Raw genomic sequence first — 22,998 nt, 5'->3', positions numbered from 1 at the left:
AGCGGAACAATGCATTCCTATGGCTGCGGGATCGCCGCGATTCCGCAAATTAATGAGCATACTGCGGTTTTTACCGCGAAGCGATTCCGCCGCGGTAAAAACCGCAGCATTAGCACAGCATTGCGGAATCCCATAGGAATGCATGGGATGCTTATTTTTCGCGTTTTCGCGGCAAAATCACGCGGTTAAAACTGCCACGGAAACGCGAAAAAAACGCCACATGTGAACTCAGCCTTACACCCCAGAGTACTGAAGGAGATAGCAGAAGAAATTTTTGAACCCCTCTCCATAATCTTTGAAAATTCTTGGAGAACAGGAGAAGTCCCAGAAGACTGGAGAAGAGCAAATGTTGTTCCTATCTTCAAAAAGGGGAAGAAGGTGGACACAGGCAACTATAGGCCGGTGAGTCTGACTTCTATACCAGGAAAGATCTTTGAACAAATTATTAAACAACATGTATGTCAGCACCTGGATAAGAATGAAGTGATTAAACAGAGTCAGCATGGGTTTGTAACTAATAAGTCATGTCAGACTAACTTAATTTCCTTCTATGACGGAATCACTGATTGGGTGCATCAAGGAAATGCTGTAGATATAGTATATCTTGACTTCAGCAAAGCATTTGACAAAGTATCTCATACAATCCTTATTGAAAAAATGACTAAGTATGGAATGGACAAGGCAACTGTTAGGTGGATTCATAACTGGCTTAGTGATCGGACCCAAAGAGTGGTCGTAAATGGCTGCACATCCAGTTGGAAGAATGTCTCAAGTGGGGTACCACAGGGCTCTGTCCTGGGCCCTGTACTGTTCAACATCTTTATCAACGATTTAGATGAAGGAATTGAGGGTAAACTGATTAAATTTGCTGATGACACAAAGCTAGGAGGGATAGCTAATACTAGAGAAGAGAGAGGATTCAAAAAGTTATAAACAAACTGGAGAGGTGGGCAGCAACTAACAGAATGGATTTTAACAGGGAAAAATGCAAAGTACTACATCTGGATAATAAAAATGAAAAAAGCATATACAGAATGGAAGGAATAGGCCTAAGCAACAGTACATGTGAAAAAGATTTGGGTATACTAATAGATCACAGACTGAATATGAGTCAACAGTGTGATGCAGCAGCAAAAAAGGCAAATGCAATTCTAGGATGTATTAACAGAAGCATACAGTCTAGATCACGTGAAGTCATTATTTCCCTCTACTCCTCTTTGGTCAGACCTCATCTGGAATATTGTGTCCAGTTTTGGGCACCACATTTTAAAAAAGACATCAACAAACTGGAGCAAGTTCAGAAAAGAGCAACCAGAATGGTGACCGGACTGCAAACCCTGTCTTATGAGGAAAGGTTGCAGGATTTGGGATTGTTTAGTTTGCAAAAGAGAAGACTGAGAGGAGACTTAATAGCTGTCTACAAATATCTAAAGGGCTGTCACATTGTAGAAGGATCAACTTTATTCTCATTTGCACAAGGAAAGACTAGAAACAATGGGATGAAACTGAATGGGAGGAGACACAGATTAGATATTAGAAAAAACTTTTTGACAGTTAGAGTGATCAATGAGTGGAACAAGCTGCCACGAGAAGTGGTGAGTTCTCCTTCGTTGGAAGTCTTCAAACAGAGGCTGGACAGACATCTGACTGGGATGATTTAGCGAATCCTGCTTTGAGCAGGGGGTTGGACCAGATGACCAAGGAGGTCCCTTCCAACTCTACGATTCTATGATTCTATGACTGCGGACTACGCTGCTACGTGTACCGATTCAGCAGAAGCATCAGCAAGGAACCCTGTTTCTTTCTGAAGAAGGGGAAGAGTCTCAAGTATTTCCTCCCTAGAAGTTCCCTGATTAAGGTGGTATTCTAATGTATGGAGCCAGGAAAATAGAGATCTGGCAACACAGGTGGAAGCCACATTTGTTTTGAGTAGATTAATGGAGGTGTCACAGGATTTCCTCAGCAAGCTCTCAATTTTACGATCCATGGGATCTTTGAGCTGAAATGAGTCCTCGAAAGGAAGAGACTTCTTCTTAGCCACCCTGGACACTTTGGGAATCTCCCATAAAGAGCAATCTCCGTCTAAGGGGAAACGATTTAAGTCTGATGGGATGCTAAGCCCCTTCTCAGGGAGGTTCCACTTCTGAAGGATAAGGCTTTGGATGTTCTCGTGAATGGGAAAACCTTTCTAATTTTAAGGTTTTAGTGCCCCAAACATCTCGTCCTGTACTGAGTATCTCACTTCCTCCTTCTCAACCCCCATGGTGCTTCTCACCATACTAATGAACGCCTCCATATCGTAAGAAAAATAATATTTTTTATTATCGGACTTGGGGGTGGAATTGGAACCTTCATTCTTCCAAATATCCTCCGAACCAGAGGTACGGACTTTGCCCAAGTCTGAATCCGAATCCACAGGGCTGGCAAAGCTTCTTCTTGTACGCTGAGGGAAGCCTGGTAGCACATACACCACACTTGCAGATGGGCACTTTATCCTTCTTAGGGGCACAGACCTCGTCTCCCTAAGAGAGAGAGAAAGGTGGACCAAGTCTCCCATGAGGCTATTACCCAGATAGCAAGGGACCTTCATCCACTACTTACAGTAGGAGGGTGGACGATGGGTTCTGCAGAAACAGAAAGAGAGGGTTTGTCGCCGTCCATGGTCAGTCCGTCAGAGTCACAGAGGGACACAGACTATGGGCCTTACCTGGAGGCATCCCCCGACCAGGATTATCTACCGAAGTCCCAGTGTTGGTATCTTGTGCTCCTCCTCCTCCAGATCGTCAGGGGGGAACCCCAAAGGGAACATCCCAATCATGCCCGCAGCTCCGGAGTAGCCCAACACCAGCCGGGAGCACGTGCGTTCCACCGTGGACCAGTAAGTAAACTGGAAGTTCGCTATTGTCACTTCCAGTGCACGCGGCCTCCGGAATCAGCCAGCACGAAGAGAGGAGGATGCCGGGGAGCTACAGGAGGACCCCGGCCGCACATCACCACGAGGAGGCGCAGGAGGGGCGGAAGAAAGTCCCAAGTCACACGAGGATCGTGGAGGTGGGAGCAGCCCTCAGAGGAGGAGAGCGGTGCCCTTAACCGCAGCTGCCCGGCATTGAATAGGTAAGCATAGGGTGCTCCAGATCGCCGGCCACGGCAGCACCATCCGAAAACTTCTTCATGCCCCATAGACCTCTTTGGTTTTCTGTCCCCCATTAGGGCAGGGAGACATCCTCCGATGCTGCGGTCGTGGAAGGTGACTAAAAAAATGGGCATCGATGGTGGTGCATACGCAGATTGAGTTCTGGGAGCTGAGATCTATTTCTGTGCAAGTGCTGCAGCATCACAATGATTAAGGCAGCATGACCGTTGAAACGCGTATGATTTTAAATGCACTTTAAGCCTGTGACTGTCACTGGCAAGAATTACCCGTTTTTGTGTCTCTGGATATAAAAATAGATTTTGGACTTATGTGCTTTTAATTAAAATGGAATAAAAGTAATTTTTTATGGATATCAGCCACGCTGGACTTCTGCTTCACCTTCATACTACTTGCAGCACTGCATGAGCCGCGCGGTGGGACTGGAGAGGAGGTCAGCTGATCTTTGTTGCTTCTTTTTTGAAATGTGATTTTGTACCAAAAAGTAAAATTTCTACTAATCTACAATAATTTATTTGCTAAAATTTATAGATTTACTATAAGGTAGTGATATTCTGCTTTTTCGGATAAGCTCTTATGACACAATATTATGGAGTGGATAAGAAGCATATGCTAAATAAAAGGGTGTAGAAGTTCCAAATACCTTCTCCTTTAACTGTCCACTGAGAGCTTGTATCTCTTTTTGGTGTTTTTTCTTATCTTCCTCAGAAGACGACAGGATCTTTTTCATTTGTGTCTGAAGTTCTTGTTGAAGTTTTTCCTTTTCTTGTATGGAGCACTGCAGCTTTTCATTAATAGCTTGTATTTCAGCCTTCAGCTTGGTGGATTCCTAAATATAGGTTATAAAACAATAATAAACTGCTAATAAACAATGCTTTAGCCCAACTAAGCCATCTTAAATGTGTGTCAGTGTAGGCATTACGCTAATGAATTGACACAGAAAACTAACTTTCCGCTAGAAGACATTTTCTTGTGAAAGATTAAGAAAACGAAGCAACACAATTCATATACTGTATTAGGTATTTATACTTTCCAGTAGCACATTATTATTACTACACAGTAATCCGGTAAAGAGCAAAAACAAAAAAAATGACCAAATTACTATTTATTTGCATTCAGCAAAAAGAATAAATGCTAATGAATAAATTATATATTACCCCAAAATGTTGCCATTGGAAAATACAACTCACCAAAGAACAAGTCAGTCATCATACCAGTACATATTTATTGCACCTGGGATGGAAGAATGGAAAAAACTGCTTGATCCTTGAGGCCCAAAATAAGACTAGTCTTTATGGGTTTAAACCAATTAAGCCCTATAATCATGAGGTATTAGCGGAGGCAAGAGGCAAATTCCTTCCTACTGTATATACACCATGCATAGACTGCAACTGCTTTACTCACTTACATAGTGCCATTAATTCCACAGCACTTTCCAAACATTATCGGCACTGTCCCCGATGGGGCTCACAATCTAAATTCCCCATCAGCATGTCTTTGGAATGTGGGAGGAAACCGGAGAACCCGGAGGAAACCCACGCAAACACAGGGGGAACATACAAACTCCTTGGAGATGTTGTCCTTGGTGGGATTTGAACCCAGGACCACTGAGCCACCATGCTACCCATATATATAAATGCAAAGAATTAGAGAATGAAGAACAATCTAAAATAAATGGTTGTAGAACTTCCGCATATACGCAGCCCGTGATTAAAATACATGTTTGCCTTCAGCAACATAATGAAGAGAGACCAAATGTCTTACCTCCTCCTTTTCCGTCAGATGAGTCTTAAGCTCCTGAACATCTTTAGCTGCCGTGTCCATCTGGGCCTTAAGCTTAACTTTTAATTCATCACGGGATTTTTCCTAATAAAATAATAACACGTCACATGGTTTTTCAATCGTAACATTATTCAGGAGATATATTTTACATCACACTGGCAAGTTAGGTGCTTGTTGTGTTGTCTGCACATACATGGAATCAGCAGCTGGTTTCACATCAACTTCTTCCCGCAAATGAACATACAGTGCCTTGAAAAAGTATTGATACCCAGTGAACATTTCCATATTTTTTTCAAGTTAGACCCACAAACTTAAATTTGTTTTCTATCTTGATTTTATGTGCTATGCCAACACAAAGTAGCAAGTAGTTGAGGGCTGTTTTTTAAAATATTTTAAAAACAGAAATCTTAAAATTGTGACGTGCATTTGCATTCAGTCCCCAAGTCAATACTTTGCAGGATCACTTTTCTCTGCAATTACTGGTGCAACTCTTTTGGGGTACGTCTCTACCAGCTTTGCACATTTAGGCTGAACGTTTTGCCTATTCTTCTTTGCAAACTAGCTCTAGCTCAGTGACATTGGATGGAGAGCATCTGTTAACAGCAATTTTCACATCTTGCCACAGATTCTCAATGAGATTTAGGTGTGGACTGTGACTGGGCCATTACCACATATGAATATGCTTTGATCTAAACCACTCCATTGTAGTTCTGCCAGTATGTTTAGGGCCATTGTCGGGCTGGAAGATGAACCTTCGCCCCAGACTCAAGTCTTTTGCAGCCCCTAATAGGTTTTCCTCCAGGATTGCCCTACATTTATGACCATACATCTTCCCATAAAGTCTGACCAGCTGCCATAACCCTGCTGAACTAAACAGGGCTGTGGAGTCGGAGTCGTGGAGTCGGAGTCAGTTTTGGTTGGTCGGTAGAAATGTAGCGACTCCGACTCCAGCTTTAAAAAAAATGTATTAATATTTCATAATTGAACTTTCATATGAATTTTATAAATGTTACTCAAATATATATGTTCTATCAAACTATGAACAACAGTGATAAGCAGTTCTGCTGGAGATAGAGACATTTCTTACTTCTTGTGTGTCACTGTTCTCCACTGCCCTTATCTAATCTTATACTTGGTTAACCTCATGCTGCCCCAACCCCCCTACTTACAATGTATGAAACTGAAAGTGAAAATGTGTTGCAAATTCTTAGTAGTAAAGCTCCTCCTCTAGACTAGATCATACTAGGTGTGCATCTTCCAAGCATCTCACAGCTGCCTGCTACTCAGAAGAGGAAGACTGTAAGAAGTATTATCCTTTCAACAAACTTTGCATCAGTTAACTGAGTACATGAGGAATAATAACAGTATTACTGACCACTATATCAGTTGTACGACCTGGCAATAATTTTGTACAATTGTTTTTAGGAAAAACAATTGTCATTTGGATTGTGAATGCAGAATTAAAAACCTGAGAATGTCAAAGAAGCATCACATTAAATCAGCTGTATTTGAACATTTCACAATCACTCAAGATAGAAAACATTATGTCTGTCAGTGTATGACAAATGATCCAGACGAAAACAAATGCTGTGAAGCCAAGATGAGTGCATATTCAGGCAAAGATAAAAATGCTCCTACCAGAGCTTCTAATCTAAAGAGACATTTACAGCGCTTTCATCCAGAAGTACTGAAAGCAGTGGATGAGAAAGACTGCATCCAAACCAATGAACCAGTGCCCAGCTCTTCCAGCCAAACAAAGGAGCAGAGAACTTTGCAGCCATCAGTTGCAAGATATTTTGTCAGTGACAAAGTTACTGTGACAATGACAGTAGATACATTTAAAAAACAGATCATAGAGCTTGTTGTAAAGGATAGTGTGCCTATTTCATTATTTTCACGACCAGCTTTTATGTGTCTGAATGGGGAAATGGCCCGCAAGCTTGGTGTTTTTTCTGGAGAGAGAGAGTATTAGAAAATTAGTAATCGAAGAAGCTTTTAAACAAAAGGAAGAACTTAAAAAAACTCTCAAGGGACGCTTTCTGTTTCTTAAAATGGATGCCTGCACACGTCACAGAGTGAACTATTTTGCCATCAATGTCCGATTTGTTTGTGACAAAAATGAAATAGTTACCAAGACATTGGCAGTAAAAGACACCAAAGCTCATCACACCAGTGAGTTTCTCCAGGTCTTGGTGGAAAAGGTTCTGCAAGACTATGAACTTAAAAAAGAGCAAGTTCTTTCTGTCGTAACTGACAATGCTTCAAATATAAGTACTATTAAGCTAATGAATGAGAGTAATGATGGTGACCAGCAGCTAGAAGAACATTCTGGGTCCACAGACACAGAAATGTTTGAAATAGAGGAACACAGTATTGTAACTGAGGAGCAAACTGAAGTTGCTTCAGATGAACAGCAACATGATAGTTTAGATGATCTTTTTGAAACGGTGTCAATATGTTCTTTCACTCATCACATGCGCTGTGTTGTGCATACGCTACAGCTGGCTATAAGAGACAGTCTGCAAGAAGGACATGCTGCTGCACTGATTGGCAAGGTGAGAAAATTGGCTACTGTTGCCAGAACCCCTAAAGTTGACTCAATTTTGAAGAGACGTGCTGGAAAAGGGGCAATTATTGATCAAGCCACACGATGGGGCAGTACTTACTTAATGATTCAGCGCTTGGTTGAACTGACAACCTTTCTTGTAGACATGGCTAACCCTCAACTGACGCTAAATGAAAGTCAGTGGAATCAGGTGACTGAGCTGGAAAAATTGCTAAAGCACCCATTTACAGTGACTAAAAAATTACAAGCAGAGGACTTAACTCCAGGTATTTTCTTAAAGGAGTGGAAGAACCTGATGTTTCGCCTGTCCCAAAGAGGAGGGTTAATTGCAAGTGGCATTGCTACATCAATGAAACGGAGAGAGGAGCTACTATTACAAAATAACATTCTTTTGGCAGCTGTTTATGTAGACCCAATGCATCGGATTCTTCTAGATGATCAACAGCTAAGTAAAGGAAAATAAGCTCTGTTTGAAATAGCAGTAAGGATGAAAGGGTTGCAGAACAGTCAGGAGGAACAAGAAGAATTTGGTTGTCCTGCCACATCTTCACCCTCATCATCAACTGATGAAGAATTTAATTTCGAAAAATATTTGGATCACAAGGACCGTGCAAAGCGTTCCCGCATAGGAGAAGAGTCATCCCCATCAAGGAACACAGCCAGTACATTTCAGCAGAATTTTTCATGTGCACTAAAAGAAATTGAGAAATTTGAACGTTCATCAAAAATAACAGTGCAACAAGCGATTCCTCTGTATCCTGACATTGTCAGAGATGTTGCCCGAGTGGTTACTGCTTTGCCACCAACACAAGTTAGTGTAGAGAGGTTGTTCTCTACTCTCAAAATAATTAGATCAGATTTGAGGGCATCCATGAAGGAGGATCTGACAGAGGCAATACTTTTTCTGAGGACAAATTTATAGATTTCTTATAAACTACATAAAAGTGTTTATTGCATATTTACTTACAGTTTAGAAAAGTTTATAAAAGTTATTTGCTATATTCTAATTGTATTCTTATAAATGTAGTTTTTGCTCTAAGTGGTCTGATTACTTATATGATGGTGAGAAACTGAATAAGCACGATGTTTAATATTTTACAACAGTAAATTTGTTGTTATGAATTGGCCATTTATGAAGGAGTCGGAGTCGGAGCCGGAGTCGGAGTCGGAGCCTGATAAAATCCAGGAGTCGGAGTCGCAACTGTGGCTTACCGACTCCACAGCCCTGGAACTAAAGCATCCTCTCTGCATGATTTTTCCACCACCATGTTTGATGGTGAGGATTGTGCTTTCAGAATGATGTGCGGAGATAGTTTTCTGCAATACATAGTGTTTCACATTTTCACATCCAAAAAGTTCTACTTTGGTCTCATCTGACCATTTCCTTCCACATGCTAGCATGTGTCCCCTACATGGCTTTTTGCATACAGGACTTCTTATATCTTGCTTTCAAAAACGTCTTCTTGCCACTCTTACACAAAGGTCAGTTTTGTGGAGTATATGACTAATAGTTGTCTTGTGGACAGATTAACCCAACTGAGCTGTGGCTCTCTGCAGCTCCTCCAGAATGAACATGGGTCTTCTAGGCTGATTCTCTGGATAGTGCTTACCTTGCTGGGGATGTCAGCTTAGATGGATGACATGTCTTGGTAGGTTTGCAGTTGTGCAATACTCCTTCCATTTTTGGATGATGGATTGGACAGTGCTCCATGCTTAGAGCTTGGACTCTTGTTTTATAAACTAACCCTGATTTACTCTCCTACCCAACTTTATGCCTGACTTGTCTGGTGTGTTCCTTGGTTTCATGATGCTCTTTGATCTCTAATGTTCTCAAACTAACCTGTGAGGCCTTCACAGAGCAGCTGTAGTTATACAGAGAATAAAATACACACAGGTGGACTCAATTTACTAATTATGCGACTTCTGGGAACAATTGGTCACTCAGTATTTTATTTAGGGGTACAAGACTACAGGGGGCAGAATACAAATGCACATCACAATTTTCAGACTTATTATTTAATATATCAAAACCATGTATCATTTCCTTTACACTTCACAAATACTTGCTACTTTGTGCTGGTACATCACAAATTCCCAATAAAATACATTTAAATTTGTGGGTGTAACATGTAAAAATGTGGAATAGTTCATGGGTTATGAATACATCTTCAGGGTACTGTACGACTACTGCATGCCTAATTGTTTACATATATTTATACACTAGCTGAAGAGCCCGGCGCTGCCCGGACATAGTAACTAACTGTGGATAGTTATAACAAATTATAATTATCCTCCATCCCATAGTCCCGTGCCCATATACCCAACATACCTATCCTCCATCCCATAGTCGAGTGCCCATATACCCATCACACATCCTCCATCCCATAGTCCTATGCCCATATACCCATCATACATATTCGCCATCCCATAGTCGAGTGCCCATATACCCATCACACATCCTTCATCTCATAGTCCCATGCCCATATACCCATCATACATATCCTCCATCCCATAGTCCCGTGTGTTGCGAGCTCATTCTCTGGTTCACCAGTTGTGAGTTCTCCTTCCAGACTCCCTCTGGTGATAACAGGAGGTAGTGAGGCTGATTTGATTGGTGGAGATCTGCCACCTGAGAATGAGGATGACGATTGAACCTCAGGAGTCTCAGATTGGATTTAAGACAGCCGGCGCCCTATTCAGTTGCTGGTGATTCCTTCTGGCTTGTCAGCTCTTGGTTTTCAGCTCTGTTCCAGTCATCTAAAGCTAAGTTTTTCTGCTAATGTTCACACTTGATTTTGTTGGTCTATTCAGTTTTTTGGTGTGGTCAGCCAGCCCCGGCTGGGGGCTGTGCTGAATTTCCACTCTCATTTATCAGTATTTTGCCAATTTGCTTTTTGTCCCTTACTAGTTTTTGGTCTCTTTTTGCTCTGTCTCAGAATATTTCAGAGTGCTGATATAGTGGGAGAAGTCTAGTGACTTCAGGGCTAATTTTGCTATCAGAAGTGTTGGACATTATTTTTGTAGGGTTTTTTGCAGGTTGCAGACAGTGTCTTTCCTTTCCTCTCTAGTTAGTTTGGGCCCCATCGTTTGCTCAGCCTATTTTCCTGCCTGTGTTTGTGCCTTCATCTTGTTTCACCGTCAATACATGTGTATCTATTCCTTTGGGGTCTGCTCTGGGGCAGTTAGTTTTCCCCTTTTCATGCTTCAGGCTTATTTAGTCCTCCGGCTGTGACAAAGCGTCTAGGAACATCGTAGGTACGCTCCACGGCTGCTGCTAGCTGTGTGGTAGGATCAGGGATCTGCAATCTGCATAGTTACCAACCTCTCTGGTTTTCTGTGACTTAGCTTGTTTTGATTTTTCTCCTCGGTGACCCTTTCATAACACCCGTCTATATACCCATCATACATATCCACCATCCCATAGGCCCGTGCCCATATACCCATCATACATATCCTCCATCCCATAGGCCCGTGCCCATATACCCATCATACATATCCTCCATCCCATAGTAGAGTGCCCATATACCCATCACACCTCCTCCATCCCATAGTCCCATGCCCATATACCCATCACACATCCTCCATCCCATAGTCCCATGCCCATATACCCATCATACATATTCACCATCCCATAGTCGAGTGCCCATATACCCATCACACATATCCGTCATCCCACAGTCCCGTGCCCATATACCCGTCATACATATCCTCCATCCCATAGTCCAGTGCCCATATACCCATCACACATCCTCCATCCCATAGTCCCGTGCCCATATACCCGTCATACATATCCTCCATCCCGTAGTCCAGTGCCCATATACCCATCACACATCCTCCATCCCATAGTCAACCATTATGACATCATAATAAGCGGCGGGGCTTGCAACCTATGATGACATCAGCGTCGCCATGGCAACCATTATGACATAATAATGAGGGGCGGGGCTTGACACACTTTTTCCCAATTATGTAGATAGGGGCAAAATTGTTTGGTGAATTGGAACGCGTGGGGTTAAAATTTCGCCTCACAACATAGCCTAGAACGCTCTCGGGGTCCAGACATGTGACTGTGCCAAATTTTGTGGCTGTAGCTGCGACGGTGCGGATGCCAATCCCGGACATACATACATACACACACTTGAGCTTTATATAATAGATCTACTGTATACTTCCTTCTCACCCCCCAATGGGGGGATGGTCTTTTTTGTCCTTCCTCATTCTCGGGTCCTCTACCAGAGGCCTGGGAGTTTGAAGGTTTTGCGCAGGATCTTAGTTGTTCCCAGCATTGTGGTTTTCTGGACAGAGAGCTCAGGTGTTGTTCCTGGGATCTGTTGTAGCCATTTTTCCAACTTAGGGGTCACTGCTCCAAGTGCTCCTATCACCAACAAAATCTCTCAACTTCACCTTCCACCTCTTCTCCAGTTCTCCTTTGAGGCCCTGGTATTTCTCCAGTTTCTCATATTCCTTCTTTCTGATGTTGCTGTCACTTGGCACGGCCACATCTATTATCATTGTTATAGTAGACAAGTCAGCCATGTTTGGTTGGTTAGCCAACACCAGCTTATTCGTCTGGATCTTGAATTCCCACAGGATTTTAGCCCTTTCATTCTCCACCCCTTTCTCAGGGGTCTCCCACTTGGACTTAGGGGGACTTAGCCCATATGCTGTACAGATGTTCCTGTACACAATTCTCGCTACTTGGTTGTGGCGGTCGGTATACGCTGTTCCTGCTTGCATTTTGCATCCTGACACTATGTGTTGGACAGTTTCTGAGGTTTCTTTGCATAGTCTGCACCTTGGGTCTTGTCTTGTGTGGTAGATTCCTGCTTCTATGGATCTGGTACTTAGAGCTTGCTCTTGTGCCGCTATGATTAGTGCCTCTGTGCTGTCTCGGAGTCCAGCTTTCTCCAGCCATTGGTAGGATTTCTCCATGTCAACCACCTCCATTATCTGTCGATGGTACATCCCATGCAGCAGCATGTTTTGCCATGGCGCTTCATGTTCCTGTTCTTCTTTCCAGATGTTTTGCTGTTGCTGCCTTAGGCAGTTTCTCAGCATCTCATCTTTTGGTGCCATTTTTCTGATGTATTCCTGGATACTCCTTGTTTCATCCGTGATGGTGGCTTGGATGCTTATCAAGCCTTGACCACCCTCTCCTTTCTGTTGGTATACAATCTTTGGGTGTTGGACTTAGGATAGAGACATCCATGCATTGTGAGGAGCTTTCGTGTCTTCACATCTGCAGCTTCCATCTCTTCTTTTGGCCAGCACACAATGCCAGCAGGGTATCTGATAACTGGAAGGGCATATATATTGATGGCGTGGATTATATTCTTCCCATTGTTTCTTCAGGACCTGTCTTACCCTTTGATGGTATTTGGATGTTGCTGCTTTCCTTGCCTCCTCATCATGGTTACTATATCCCTGTGGGATGCCGAGGTACTTGTAGCATTGTCTGCACATCTGCTATGTGCCCTACTGGTAATTCCACTCCATCAGTCTTGACTAGAGATGAGTGAATTTGTTCGAATTCAGTTCCGAATACGATAAGCATCAAATATTTTTGCAATATTCGTAGAACACAGTCGAATGTCAGAGTCAATAGAAGTAGAAATTACCGAATATGTTCGGAACCAATCATTAAACATACATTTGGCACGAATAGTGTTCGAATATGGCTCGAATATGTCAAAATCGGATTCGGGGACAAAAACTGAACAAATTTGCTCATCTCTACTCTTAGAATCATAGAATCATAGAATCGTAGAGTTGGAAGGGACCTCCTGGGCCATCTGGTCCAACCCCCTGCTCAAAGCAGGATTCGCTAAATCATCCCAGTCAGATGTCTGTCCAGCCTCTGTTTGAAGACTTCCATTGAAGGAGAACTCACCACTTCTCGTGGCAGCCTGTTCCACTCATTGATCACTCTAACTGTCAAAAAGTTTTTTCTAATATCTAATCTGTCTCCTCCCATTGCTTCTAGTCTTTCCTTGTGCAAATGAGAATAAAGTTGATCCTTCTACAATGTGACAGCCCTTTAGATATTTGTAGACAGCTATTAAGTCTCCTCTCAGTCTTCTCTTTTGCAAACTAAACATTCCCAAATCCTGCAACCTTTCCTCATAAGACAGGGTTTGCAGACCGGTCACCATTCTGGTCGCTCTTTTCTGAACTTGCTCCAGTTTGTTGATGTCTTTTTTAAAATGTGGTGCCCAAAACTGGACACAATATTCCAGATGAGGTCTGACCAAAGAGGAGTAGAGGGAAATAATGACTTCACGTGATCTAGACTGTATGCTTCTGTTAATACATCCTAGAATTGCATTTGCCTTTTTTGCTGCTGCATCACACTGTTGACTCATATTCAGTCTGTGATCTATTAGTATACCCAAGTCTTTTTCACATGTGCTGTCACTTAGCCCTATTCCTCCCATTCTATATATGTTTTTTCCATTTTTATTGCCCAGATGTAGTACTTTGCATTTCTCCCTGTTAAAAACCATTCTGTTAGTTGCTGCCCACTTCTCCAGTTTATTTAAATCTTTTTGAATCCTCTCTCTCTCTTCTCTAGTATTAGCTATCCCTCCTAGCTTTGTGTCATCAGCAAATTTAATCAGTTTACCCTCAATTCCTTCATCTAAATCGTTGATAAAGATGTTGAACAATACAGGGCCCAGGACAGAGCCCTGTGGTACCCCACTTGAGACATTCTTCCAACTGGATGTGCAGCCATTTACGACCACTCTTTGGGTCCGATCACTAAGCCAGTTATGAATCCACCTAACAGTTGCCTTGTCCATTCCATACTTAATCATTTTTTCAATAAGGATTGTATGAGAGACTTTGTCAAATGCTTTGCTGAAGTCAAGATATACTATATCTACAGCATTTCCTTGATCCACCCAATCAGTGATACCGTCATAGAAGGAAATTAAGTTAGTCTGACATGACTTATTAGTTACAAACCCATGCTGACTCTGTTTAATCACTTCATTCTTATCCAGGTATTGACATACATGTTGTTTAATAATTGACTACCTTTGCCTCTCTATTACCAACCGGCTGTACTTCTCCAGTCCGAAGGACATCCCAATGTCTTCACTGTAGATCCTTGTCAGGTGGATCATTGAATTGATGTCTCGTTCGTTTTTCGCATACAGCTTGATGTTATCCATGTAGAGGAGGTGGCTGATGGTGCTTCCACTATTGAACTTGTATCCATAGCCAGACTCTATAATTATCTGACTGAGGGGGTTCAAGCATATGCAGAACAAAGGGGACAGTGCATCACCTTAGTACCCCGTTTCCCCATAAATAGGGCGCCCCCCGAAAGTAAGGCATGCTAGGGGGAGCACTGTGCCTGCTAATACAAGGCACCCCCCCCCCCCCGAAAATAAGGCATACCTTGTTCTGTGCATGGGGTATGCAGTTGTGTTCTCGCTCCCGCTGTCCGATGCCCGCCACTGCAGCCGCGCTGTTCGCAGGAGTTAGTCACAGCCTCGGAGCTGTGTGCCAATCTCTGCCCATGAGCCCTGCGCCAATCACAGCGCAGGAACCATGGGCCAGCTGATGTCATCCATAGCCTCTGATTGTTCCTGGGCTGTGATTGGCCCAGGGATCCTGCGCTCTGATTGGCCCAGGGCTCCTGCACCACCAAAGCACTGAAAGCAGCACCGCGGAGGAAACCAGTAAGAAAGTCAAAGTGTGTGTGTGTGTCTGTGTATGGTGTGTGTGTGTGTGTGTGTGTGTACGGTGCACACATGGGAGTTTGCAGTGGGATACTCTGATAATGGGAGGCTGCAGTAGGATACCGGGATGATGGGAGGCTACAGTGGGATGATGGGAGGCTGCAATACTGTACTGTAGAATGATGGGGGTGTTGTATTGGGGACTGTAAAGGGATGATGAGGGCTGCAATGGGATGATGGGAATATTTGGGGCTGCAAAATGATGATGGGGCTGCTATGGTAAAGGAACTGCTGTGGGTGTTTATTACAGTAGCGGTACAGTGTCCAGAAACTGTGTGGGAGCCATTTTAGAGCCCTTATGTTTTGTGGCCCTGTGTGGGAGTCAGGCAATTACAGTACCGTACCGTAGTGTGTTACTTTGATTTGTTGTCTGCTTTTCTGCTGAACGGTCTATATGTCTGACTACTGGTTTTACGCTACGGAACGTTCCTTATGTAAGGGTAGAGCGCGCTGGAATGTTTCTCATGAAAATAAGACCCCCCCCCCCCCCCCGAAAATAAGAGATGGTGCAACTTTCGGAGCAAAAATTAATATAAGACGGTGTCTTATTTTCGGGGAAACAGGGTATATGTCACATTTGATGGTCACTTGTGCTAGTTGTCTTGAGTTAACTTCCAATGTTGTTCTTCATAGTCCCATTGAGTTATAGGCTTTCCTGCAGTCAATCCAGGCTGTGCTGAAATTGGTCTGTCTGGACCTTGAATCTTGGACAACTGCTCTATCTGCTAGGAGCTGGTGCTTAGAGCCTCTGGTGTTGGTCCCAATGTCTTTCTGAGCTGGATTCATGTATTGGTTCATATCGTTCTGTAGCTTGGTGGCTATGATGCCTGACAGGAATTTCCATGTTGTTGTAAGGCAGGTTATTGGGCGGTAATTGGATGGAACTGTTCCTTTGTGAGGATCCTTCATGATCAGCACTGTCCTTCCTCGTGTTAGCCAAGCTGGGTGGTGGCCTGCTTCTAGCAGTTGGTTCATCTGCTTTGCCATGCGTTCATGTACCCATGTTAATTTCTTTAGCCCGTAGATGTCATGATCATGTCTGGGTCAAGTGCTGTCCAGCTCTTCATATTCTTGATCCGCTGTTGGATATCTGCTTCTGTAATGGTGACTGGTTCTTGGAGCTGCTGCCTTTGTACTGTAGTTGAGAGTACATCTTGGATATATATATATATATATATATATATATACACACACACACATATACACACACACACACGCTAGCTGAAGAGCCCGGCGCTGCCCGGGCATAGTAACTATCTAGCAAATTATAAATGTCCTCCATCCCATAGGCCCGTGCCCATATACCCATCATACATATCCTCCATCCCATAGTTGAGTGCCCATATACCCATCTTTGTCAGAAAAAAAATACAAAATTTAGTGCTTGGAAATTTAGAGACATGTTGTCAGAAGTTTATAGACTAAAAGAACAATTTACATTTTACTCAAAAATTCACCTATAAGAGAAAAATAAGACAAACTGAAAATTTTGCAGTGGTCTCTTAATTTCTGCGAGAGCTTTATATTTTTTTTTGTTACAAATCCTAAAAAAAAAAAAAAAAAGACGGCTACATCGTAATCGATTAATTAATGTCCCAGGCGTACAACCCCTTTCCTGCAGACATTCACGGCTCTTCTTTTGATTAGCCGGCCTGTACAAAAGTTGTAGGCAGCTGTGGAAAAAATGCTGCAAAAGTAAGAAATCGAAATCAAATCAATATTTGGTGTGACTTCCTTATGTCATCAAAACAGCATCAATCCTTTTAGATACACAGTTTTGGAAGGAACATGACAGGAGGAATTGTTCCAAACATCTTTGAGAACTAACTACGGATACTCTGTGGATGAAGGCATGTGCAAATCTTTCTGTCTCTTCATGTAATCACAGACAGACTCAATGATAGGGGAACTTTAGGGGCTATATCATCACTTTCAGGACTTCTTATATATGCTGAAGTTAGTTTGCTAGATGCTGAATAAATTTGGAGCCAATCACACCGCTCTCTGATGCTATTACATGATAGTTAAATTTCTGTCTGTATTTCTCAACACTGAGAACAATTAATTCTGACCAAATCCACAACTCCATTTGGTGAAATGACCCATCAGTCCAGAGCATTTGCTTCTAATTTTTCTGTACCCCGATTCCAGTTTTCATACATAGTTGAGTTTCTTGGCCTAGTTTCAATATCGAAGGTATGTTTTTTTTGGCTGCAATTACAGTATTCCATGAATCCCACTTCTGGACAAACTTCCCAAACATCAGATGGGTGTAGCTGGGTCCTGATTTGACATCAATGCTGCCCATTTTGTGTTGCTTCTTCAAAAGAGTTTCCACAGCACATTTTGAAACCCAAGTCTGCTTTGAATTCTGTGCCTGGTAGACTTGGCTGATGTAGTATAATTACCTTGTGCCTTGTTACTCTGCTTGCTTTGTGACATGAAACGGTCTTCCACAACCTCACCTTTGTAAACACAGTATGGCTGTTGCTCACAACGTTTTAAGCATCTTACAAAGCTGTTTCAGTTAATAACTAGTTCAACCTACACATGAAAAGAGGGGATTTTGGGTTCTTACCGTAAAATCTCTTTCTTGGAGCCTTCATTGGGGGACACAGAATACCATGGGTGTATGCTGCTGCTGCTAGGAGGCTGACACTATGCAAAACAAGAAAATTAGCTCCTCCCCGGCAGTATACACCCACCGACAGGCACCAAGCACCTCAGTTGGTGAAAAAGCAGTAGGAGAAGCAACCAAAAACCATGAACATATGTACCAACCCAACAAGGGACTCGAAGACCCAACACGGTACAACTTAAAACAGGGAGGGTGCTGTGTCCCCCAAAGAAGGCTCCAAGAAAGAGATTTTACGGTAAGAACCCAAAATCCCTCTTTCTTTATCGCCTTATTGGGGGACACAGAATACCATGGGACGTTCCAAAGCAGTCCCGAGGGTGGGAACAGCAATAAAAGGAACGACAGAAGGAAGGGCTTAGGTCGGCCGGTGGGCGACCGCCGCCTGCAGAACCTTCCTACCAAGAGCTGCATCAGACGAGGCCTGGGTAAGAACCCTGTAGAACCTCGCAAAGGTGTGCAAAGACGACCAGGTCGCGGCCCTGCAAAGTTGTGAGGCCGAAGCCTGGTGTCGCACAGCCCAAGAAGCCCCTACAGCCCGGGTGGAGTGGGCTTTCACTCCCGGAGGGGGCCGATTCTCCTGAAGTCGATAGGCTTCCAGGATGGTAGACCGAATCCAGCGAGCAATTGTGGATTTGGAGGCCGGAAGACCTTTCCGGCGACCCTCAGAAATGACAAGCAGGGAATCAGATTGGCAAAAAGAAGCAGTCCTGGCAAGGTAAACACGCAAGGCTCTCACTACGTCCAGTTTGTGGAGCGACTTTTCCAGAGGATGAGCAGGCGCAGGACAAAACGATGGAAGGACGATATCTTCGTTAATGTGAAAGGGAGATAGCACTTTTGGAAGGAAGGAACTGGCCTGAGAACAACCTTATCTTGGTGGAGGATAAGGTACGGAGAACGACAGGATAAGGCCACCAGCTCAGAAACTCTCCTGATGGAGGTAATGGCGATTAGAAAAGCCACCTTCCATGAAAGAAAAGACTGAGGGATGTCCTGGATTGGTTCGAACGGCGTCTTCTGGAGAGCGCCAAGAACAAGATTGAGATCCCATGGATCTATCGGAGAATGAGGAGGAGGAGCAACATGGGCGACTCCTTGGAGAAAAGTCTTCACTTGCGGTAAGGAAGCTAGATCCTTCTGGAAGAGGATTGCTAGGGCAGACACCTGGCCTTTGAGAGTACTGAGGGATAGGCCCGCATCCAAACCAGATTGGAGGAAACCAAGAATGGATGGAATGGAGAATGACAGTGGAAAAACATCGTTATTATCGCTCCAACGGAAAAAAGCTTTCCAGTACCTATGGTAAATGCGGGAGGAAGCTGGCTTCCGAGCCTTGATCATGGTCTGAATGACCCGGCTGGAAAACCCTGATTCCCTCAGAATAGTGGCCTCAACGGCCATGTCGTTAAACTCAGAGACTGAGAATTCTGGTGGTAAAGGGGGCCTTGTGAGAGAAGACCTGGACGGTCTGGAAGCCTCCAGGGGACGTCCGCGAGCATGTTCACCAACTCCGCGTACCAAGGGCGTCTCGGCCAGTCTGGAGCCACTAGGATAACTGGGATGCCCTCTGACTTTATCTTTTTGACCACTCTTGGGATGAGGGCAAGGGGAGGAAACAGGTAAGGCAGTTGGAACTGGGACCACGGAATTACTAGGGCATTGCAACCGACGGCTAGAGGATCCCTGGACCTGGCTACAAAGTGAGGAACTTTGTTGTTCATCCGAGATGCCATGAGATCGACGTCCGGGGTGCCCCAACGCTGGCATATCTGACTGAAGACTGTGGGATGAAGGGACCATTCGCCTGACGCTAGACCCTGGCGACTCAAGAAGTCAGCTGCCCAATTTTCCACCCCTGAAATGTGAACAGCGGAGATCGCCGGAACGTGACGCTCTGCCCAGCGCAGTATCCTTGCCACTTCTTTTTTTTTTAAATCAGATATTTTTTATTTGAACATTTTCCAACAAAACAGGTATAACAACCCAGGGGAACGCAGTCCCCTTACCCCACCTCCCTCCGCCCTGAATTGTCCCCCATCTAATCAAAAATAAACATATTATATAGCGTCAATGTCACGTCTCCTTGAATAACAATAATTAGAAATACAAGAGAGGCTCCAAATGTGCTACATATAGACAAGACTTCTCTTTAATTCAGCAAAGGTGCACTCAAATAAGACCTAATCGGAATCTCTGTAACTCTCTGGATGCAAGGCCCGAGGTGTCTATCCATAATGCCCAAATCTTTTCAAATTTTCCGATACAGCCTCTCTTCAAGTAAATTGCTTTTTCCATGTTAATCACCCAGTTCACCTTACTAATATATTCCGGAATGGAGGGCGTCTGATCATCCAACCAGTGCTGTGCTATCAACTTTCTAAACATATATAGCATTCTAGCCACCGCTATTTTGCCATACTCATCTGTCGTTAGATCTTCAACATACCCCAATACACATACCATAGGTGAGCAGTCCAACCCCCCCCGAATAAACTTTGTTAATGATATCAACTACTTCTTCCCATAGATGATCCAACTTGGGGCAAGACCACATCATATGAATAAGATCCGCCGACTGAGTCTTACATCTATTGCACATAGGGTTGTCTCTGAGTCCAATATCATGCAAGAATTTTGGAGTTCTGTATTTTTGGTGTAACAGTAGTATCTGTGAATAACGATGGGATTCACTCAGGGACAAGTCCGGTACCCTCTCCAAAATTTCCAACCACTGATCGTCTTCAATAGGACCTATTGCCCCCTCCCATTTCCCCTTGGACTTCGACGGAAACTTTGAAAGCATCAAATCCAATACATACGATAGATTATCGAAATCAGACCCCCTGACCCTTCAACCCCGGCTATTCTATCTATAACCCTATTTTGTGGGATCCCCTGCTCCAGCTGTCCACCCTCTGCTTGCCATGCGTGTCGTAGTTGTAAATATCTATAAAACTCCTGCTTGGGTAGATCAAACTCCCCCTGTAGCTGTACAAATTCCTTCAGCTCCCCGTTCTCCTCTAATATCTGAGCAAATCCTCGAATTCCCCTTCTCTCCCACATACTGAATCCTTGTAATTTATGTAAATTTGGGAGCCATGGAGTAGTCCAAATCAAAGTAAATCGCGAAATACCTTGTATATTCTGCAGAAGTCTTACCTTCCACCACAATTTATGCAACAGCAATAGTGTTGGTGTTTTCTCCCCCCTTATTGCAAATAATCGTGCCTCCAGAGCTCCATATAGGTCCCCTAATTCCAGGAATTGCTGTAATAATATTTTTTGTATCCCCCCACCTCCCGGATCATTCCACCCTCTAATATGCTGCAATTGAGCTGCTATAAAATATGCCCAGGGATTTGGCGCTGCCAGACCCCCCTCCCCTTTTCCTCTCTGCAGTTCTTCCAATTTAATTCGTGGTGTTTTTTTCCCCCAGATCAATTCCCTGAACAAACTGTTAATTTTGTAGAAGTACCTTTGTGGTATCCACACTGGGGAGTTATGTAAAATATACAATAATTGTGGCATCCAAATCATCTTAAGTAAATTTGTTCGTCCTACCACTGACAGCGGTAATTTTACCCATATGTTTAACTTCGATTGAAACTTTTCTAGAACCGGAATAAGATTTAATTTCTCATACTCTCCCACCTTACCTGTTACATTAATACCAAGATACATGAACTCCGTGACCAGTCGCAGACCTGATGCTATATAAATGTGCTCATTATCTTTGTTCCCATCAACTGACAGCAGCGTCGACTTATTCCAGTTGATCGTCAGTCCCGAGTAGCTACCAAAATCACCAATAACGTCCATCGCCACCTTTAAGGACGACGAGGCCTCTGCCAGAAATAGTAATGTGTCGTCCGCGTACAAGGCTATTTTCTCCTCAGTCTGTCCCCTCCTGAACCCCTGTATGTCCGTGTGGGCTCTAATGAGTATGGCAAGAGGCTCTATGGCCAAAGCGAACAGCAGTGGGGACAGAGGGCACCCCTGCCTCGTGCCTCGATGTAACTCAAAGGGAGCTGACAAACCGCCATTCACTCTCATTCTAGCCGACGGCGTGTCATATAACATCTAAACCCATGAGATAAAGTTTATGCCCAGTCCAAATTTATTTATAACTTCCCACAAATACTCCCATTCTATTGAGTCGAAAGCCTTGGCCGCATCCAATGAACATATGACCCTATCGCCCGGATTATCCACTGGTAGCTGCAGGTTAAGGAACAATCGTCTAATGTTTGTTGCAGTAGACCTCGCAGGCATAAATCCCGATTGGTCCCTGTGTATCACCTTTGTTATTACCTTACTAAGTCTAGAAGCAAGAACCTTTGCAATAATTTTAATGTCAGTGGTCAGCAGTGAAATCGGCCGATAAGAATCTGGCAGCAGGGGATCTTTTCCCGGTTTCGGAATTACAACTATCACCGCCTCCTTCAGAGACCTTGGTAACGTTCCCTCCTCAGAAGCTCTCTCAAGAGTAGTCAACAGCTGTGGTAGCAAGACACCCCCAAATTTGTTATAGACCTCCAGGGGCAGACCGTCCAAACCCGGTGATTTATTATTGGCCATTGACTCCACCGCCAATTGTAATTCCTCCAAAGTAATAGGTCCATTTAGATAGGCCCGATCTACCTCCGAAAGAGTAGGGATTGGTATTGTGTCTACGTATGCTTTAATCTGCTCCTTAGTACAGGCCAGTTTAGTGTTATATAAATCTTTATAGAAATCTGCGAAGACTGACAGGATTTCAGATGGACTATTAACAATTGTACCTGTTGTATCTTTAATAGCGCCAACAAACGCCGTTTTCCTCTGCACCTTTGCTATAAGAGCCAGCAAGTGTCCTGCTTTCTCCCCTTCTTCAAAAAACCGTTGTCTAGCAAATAATCTCTTATTGTTGGCCTTTTCCAGAACGTGGGTATTATAAGCCGTCTGTGCCCCCTTCCATTCCCGCAGGTCCTCCTCCGCTCCCGTCAGGACAAACTGCCTTTCTGTAGTACTCACTCTATCCCTAAGGAAAACCCCAAACTGCTCAGTTTTATTTTTGGCTCTGTTTATAGCTTGTATTAGATTTCCCCTTAGGCAGGCCTTCATAGCATCCCAA

At 43.6% G+C, this 22,998-nt stretch overlaps 1 protein-coding gene across 3 annotated transcripts in view; it reads right to left on the bottom strand.

Annotated features, from left to right (window-relative positions):
* Window positions 1-22,998, bottom strand: part of EEA1 (early endosome antigen 1) — a 278,411-nt gene that overhangs the window by 43,233 nt on the left and 212,180 nt on the right. For all 3 annotated transcript variants that reach the window (XM_073554267.1, XM_073554268.1, XM_073554269.1), the window contains 2 exons: window positions 4,916-5,017; window positions 3,795-3,980 (listed from right to left, as the gene is read on the bottom strand). In XM_073554267.1, the coding sequence (XP_073410368.1) occupies window positions 3,795-3,980; window positions 4,916-5,017 (288 nt within the window). The remainder of the gene's footprint in view (window positions 1-3,794; window positions 3,981-4,915; window positions 5,018-22,998) is intronic.

Source organism: Dendrobates tinctorius, unplaced genomic scaffold (genome assembly GCF_039654945.1).
Source record: "Dendrobates tinctorius isolate UK_male_01 unplaced genomic scaffold, ASM3965494v1 ptg000209l, whole genome shotgun sequence".
Lineage (NCBI taxonomy): Eukaryota > Metazoa > Chordata > Amphibia > Anura > Dendrobatidae > Dendrobates > Dendrobates tinctorius.
The sequence above is the reverse complement of the archived record's forward strand: the minus strand, read 5'-3'. Positions and strand labels throughout refer to the sequence as shown.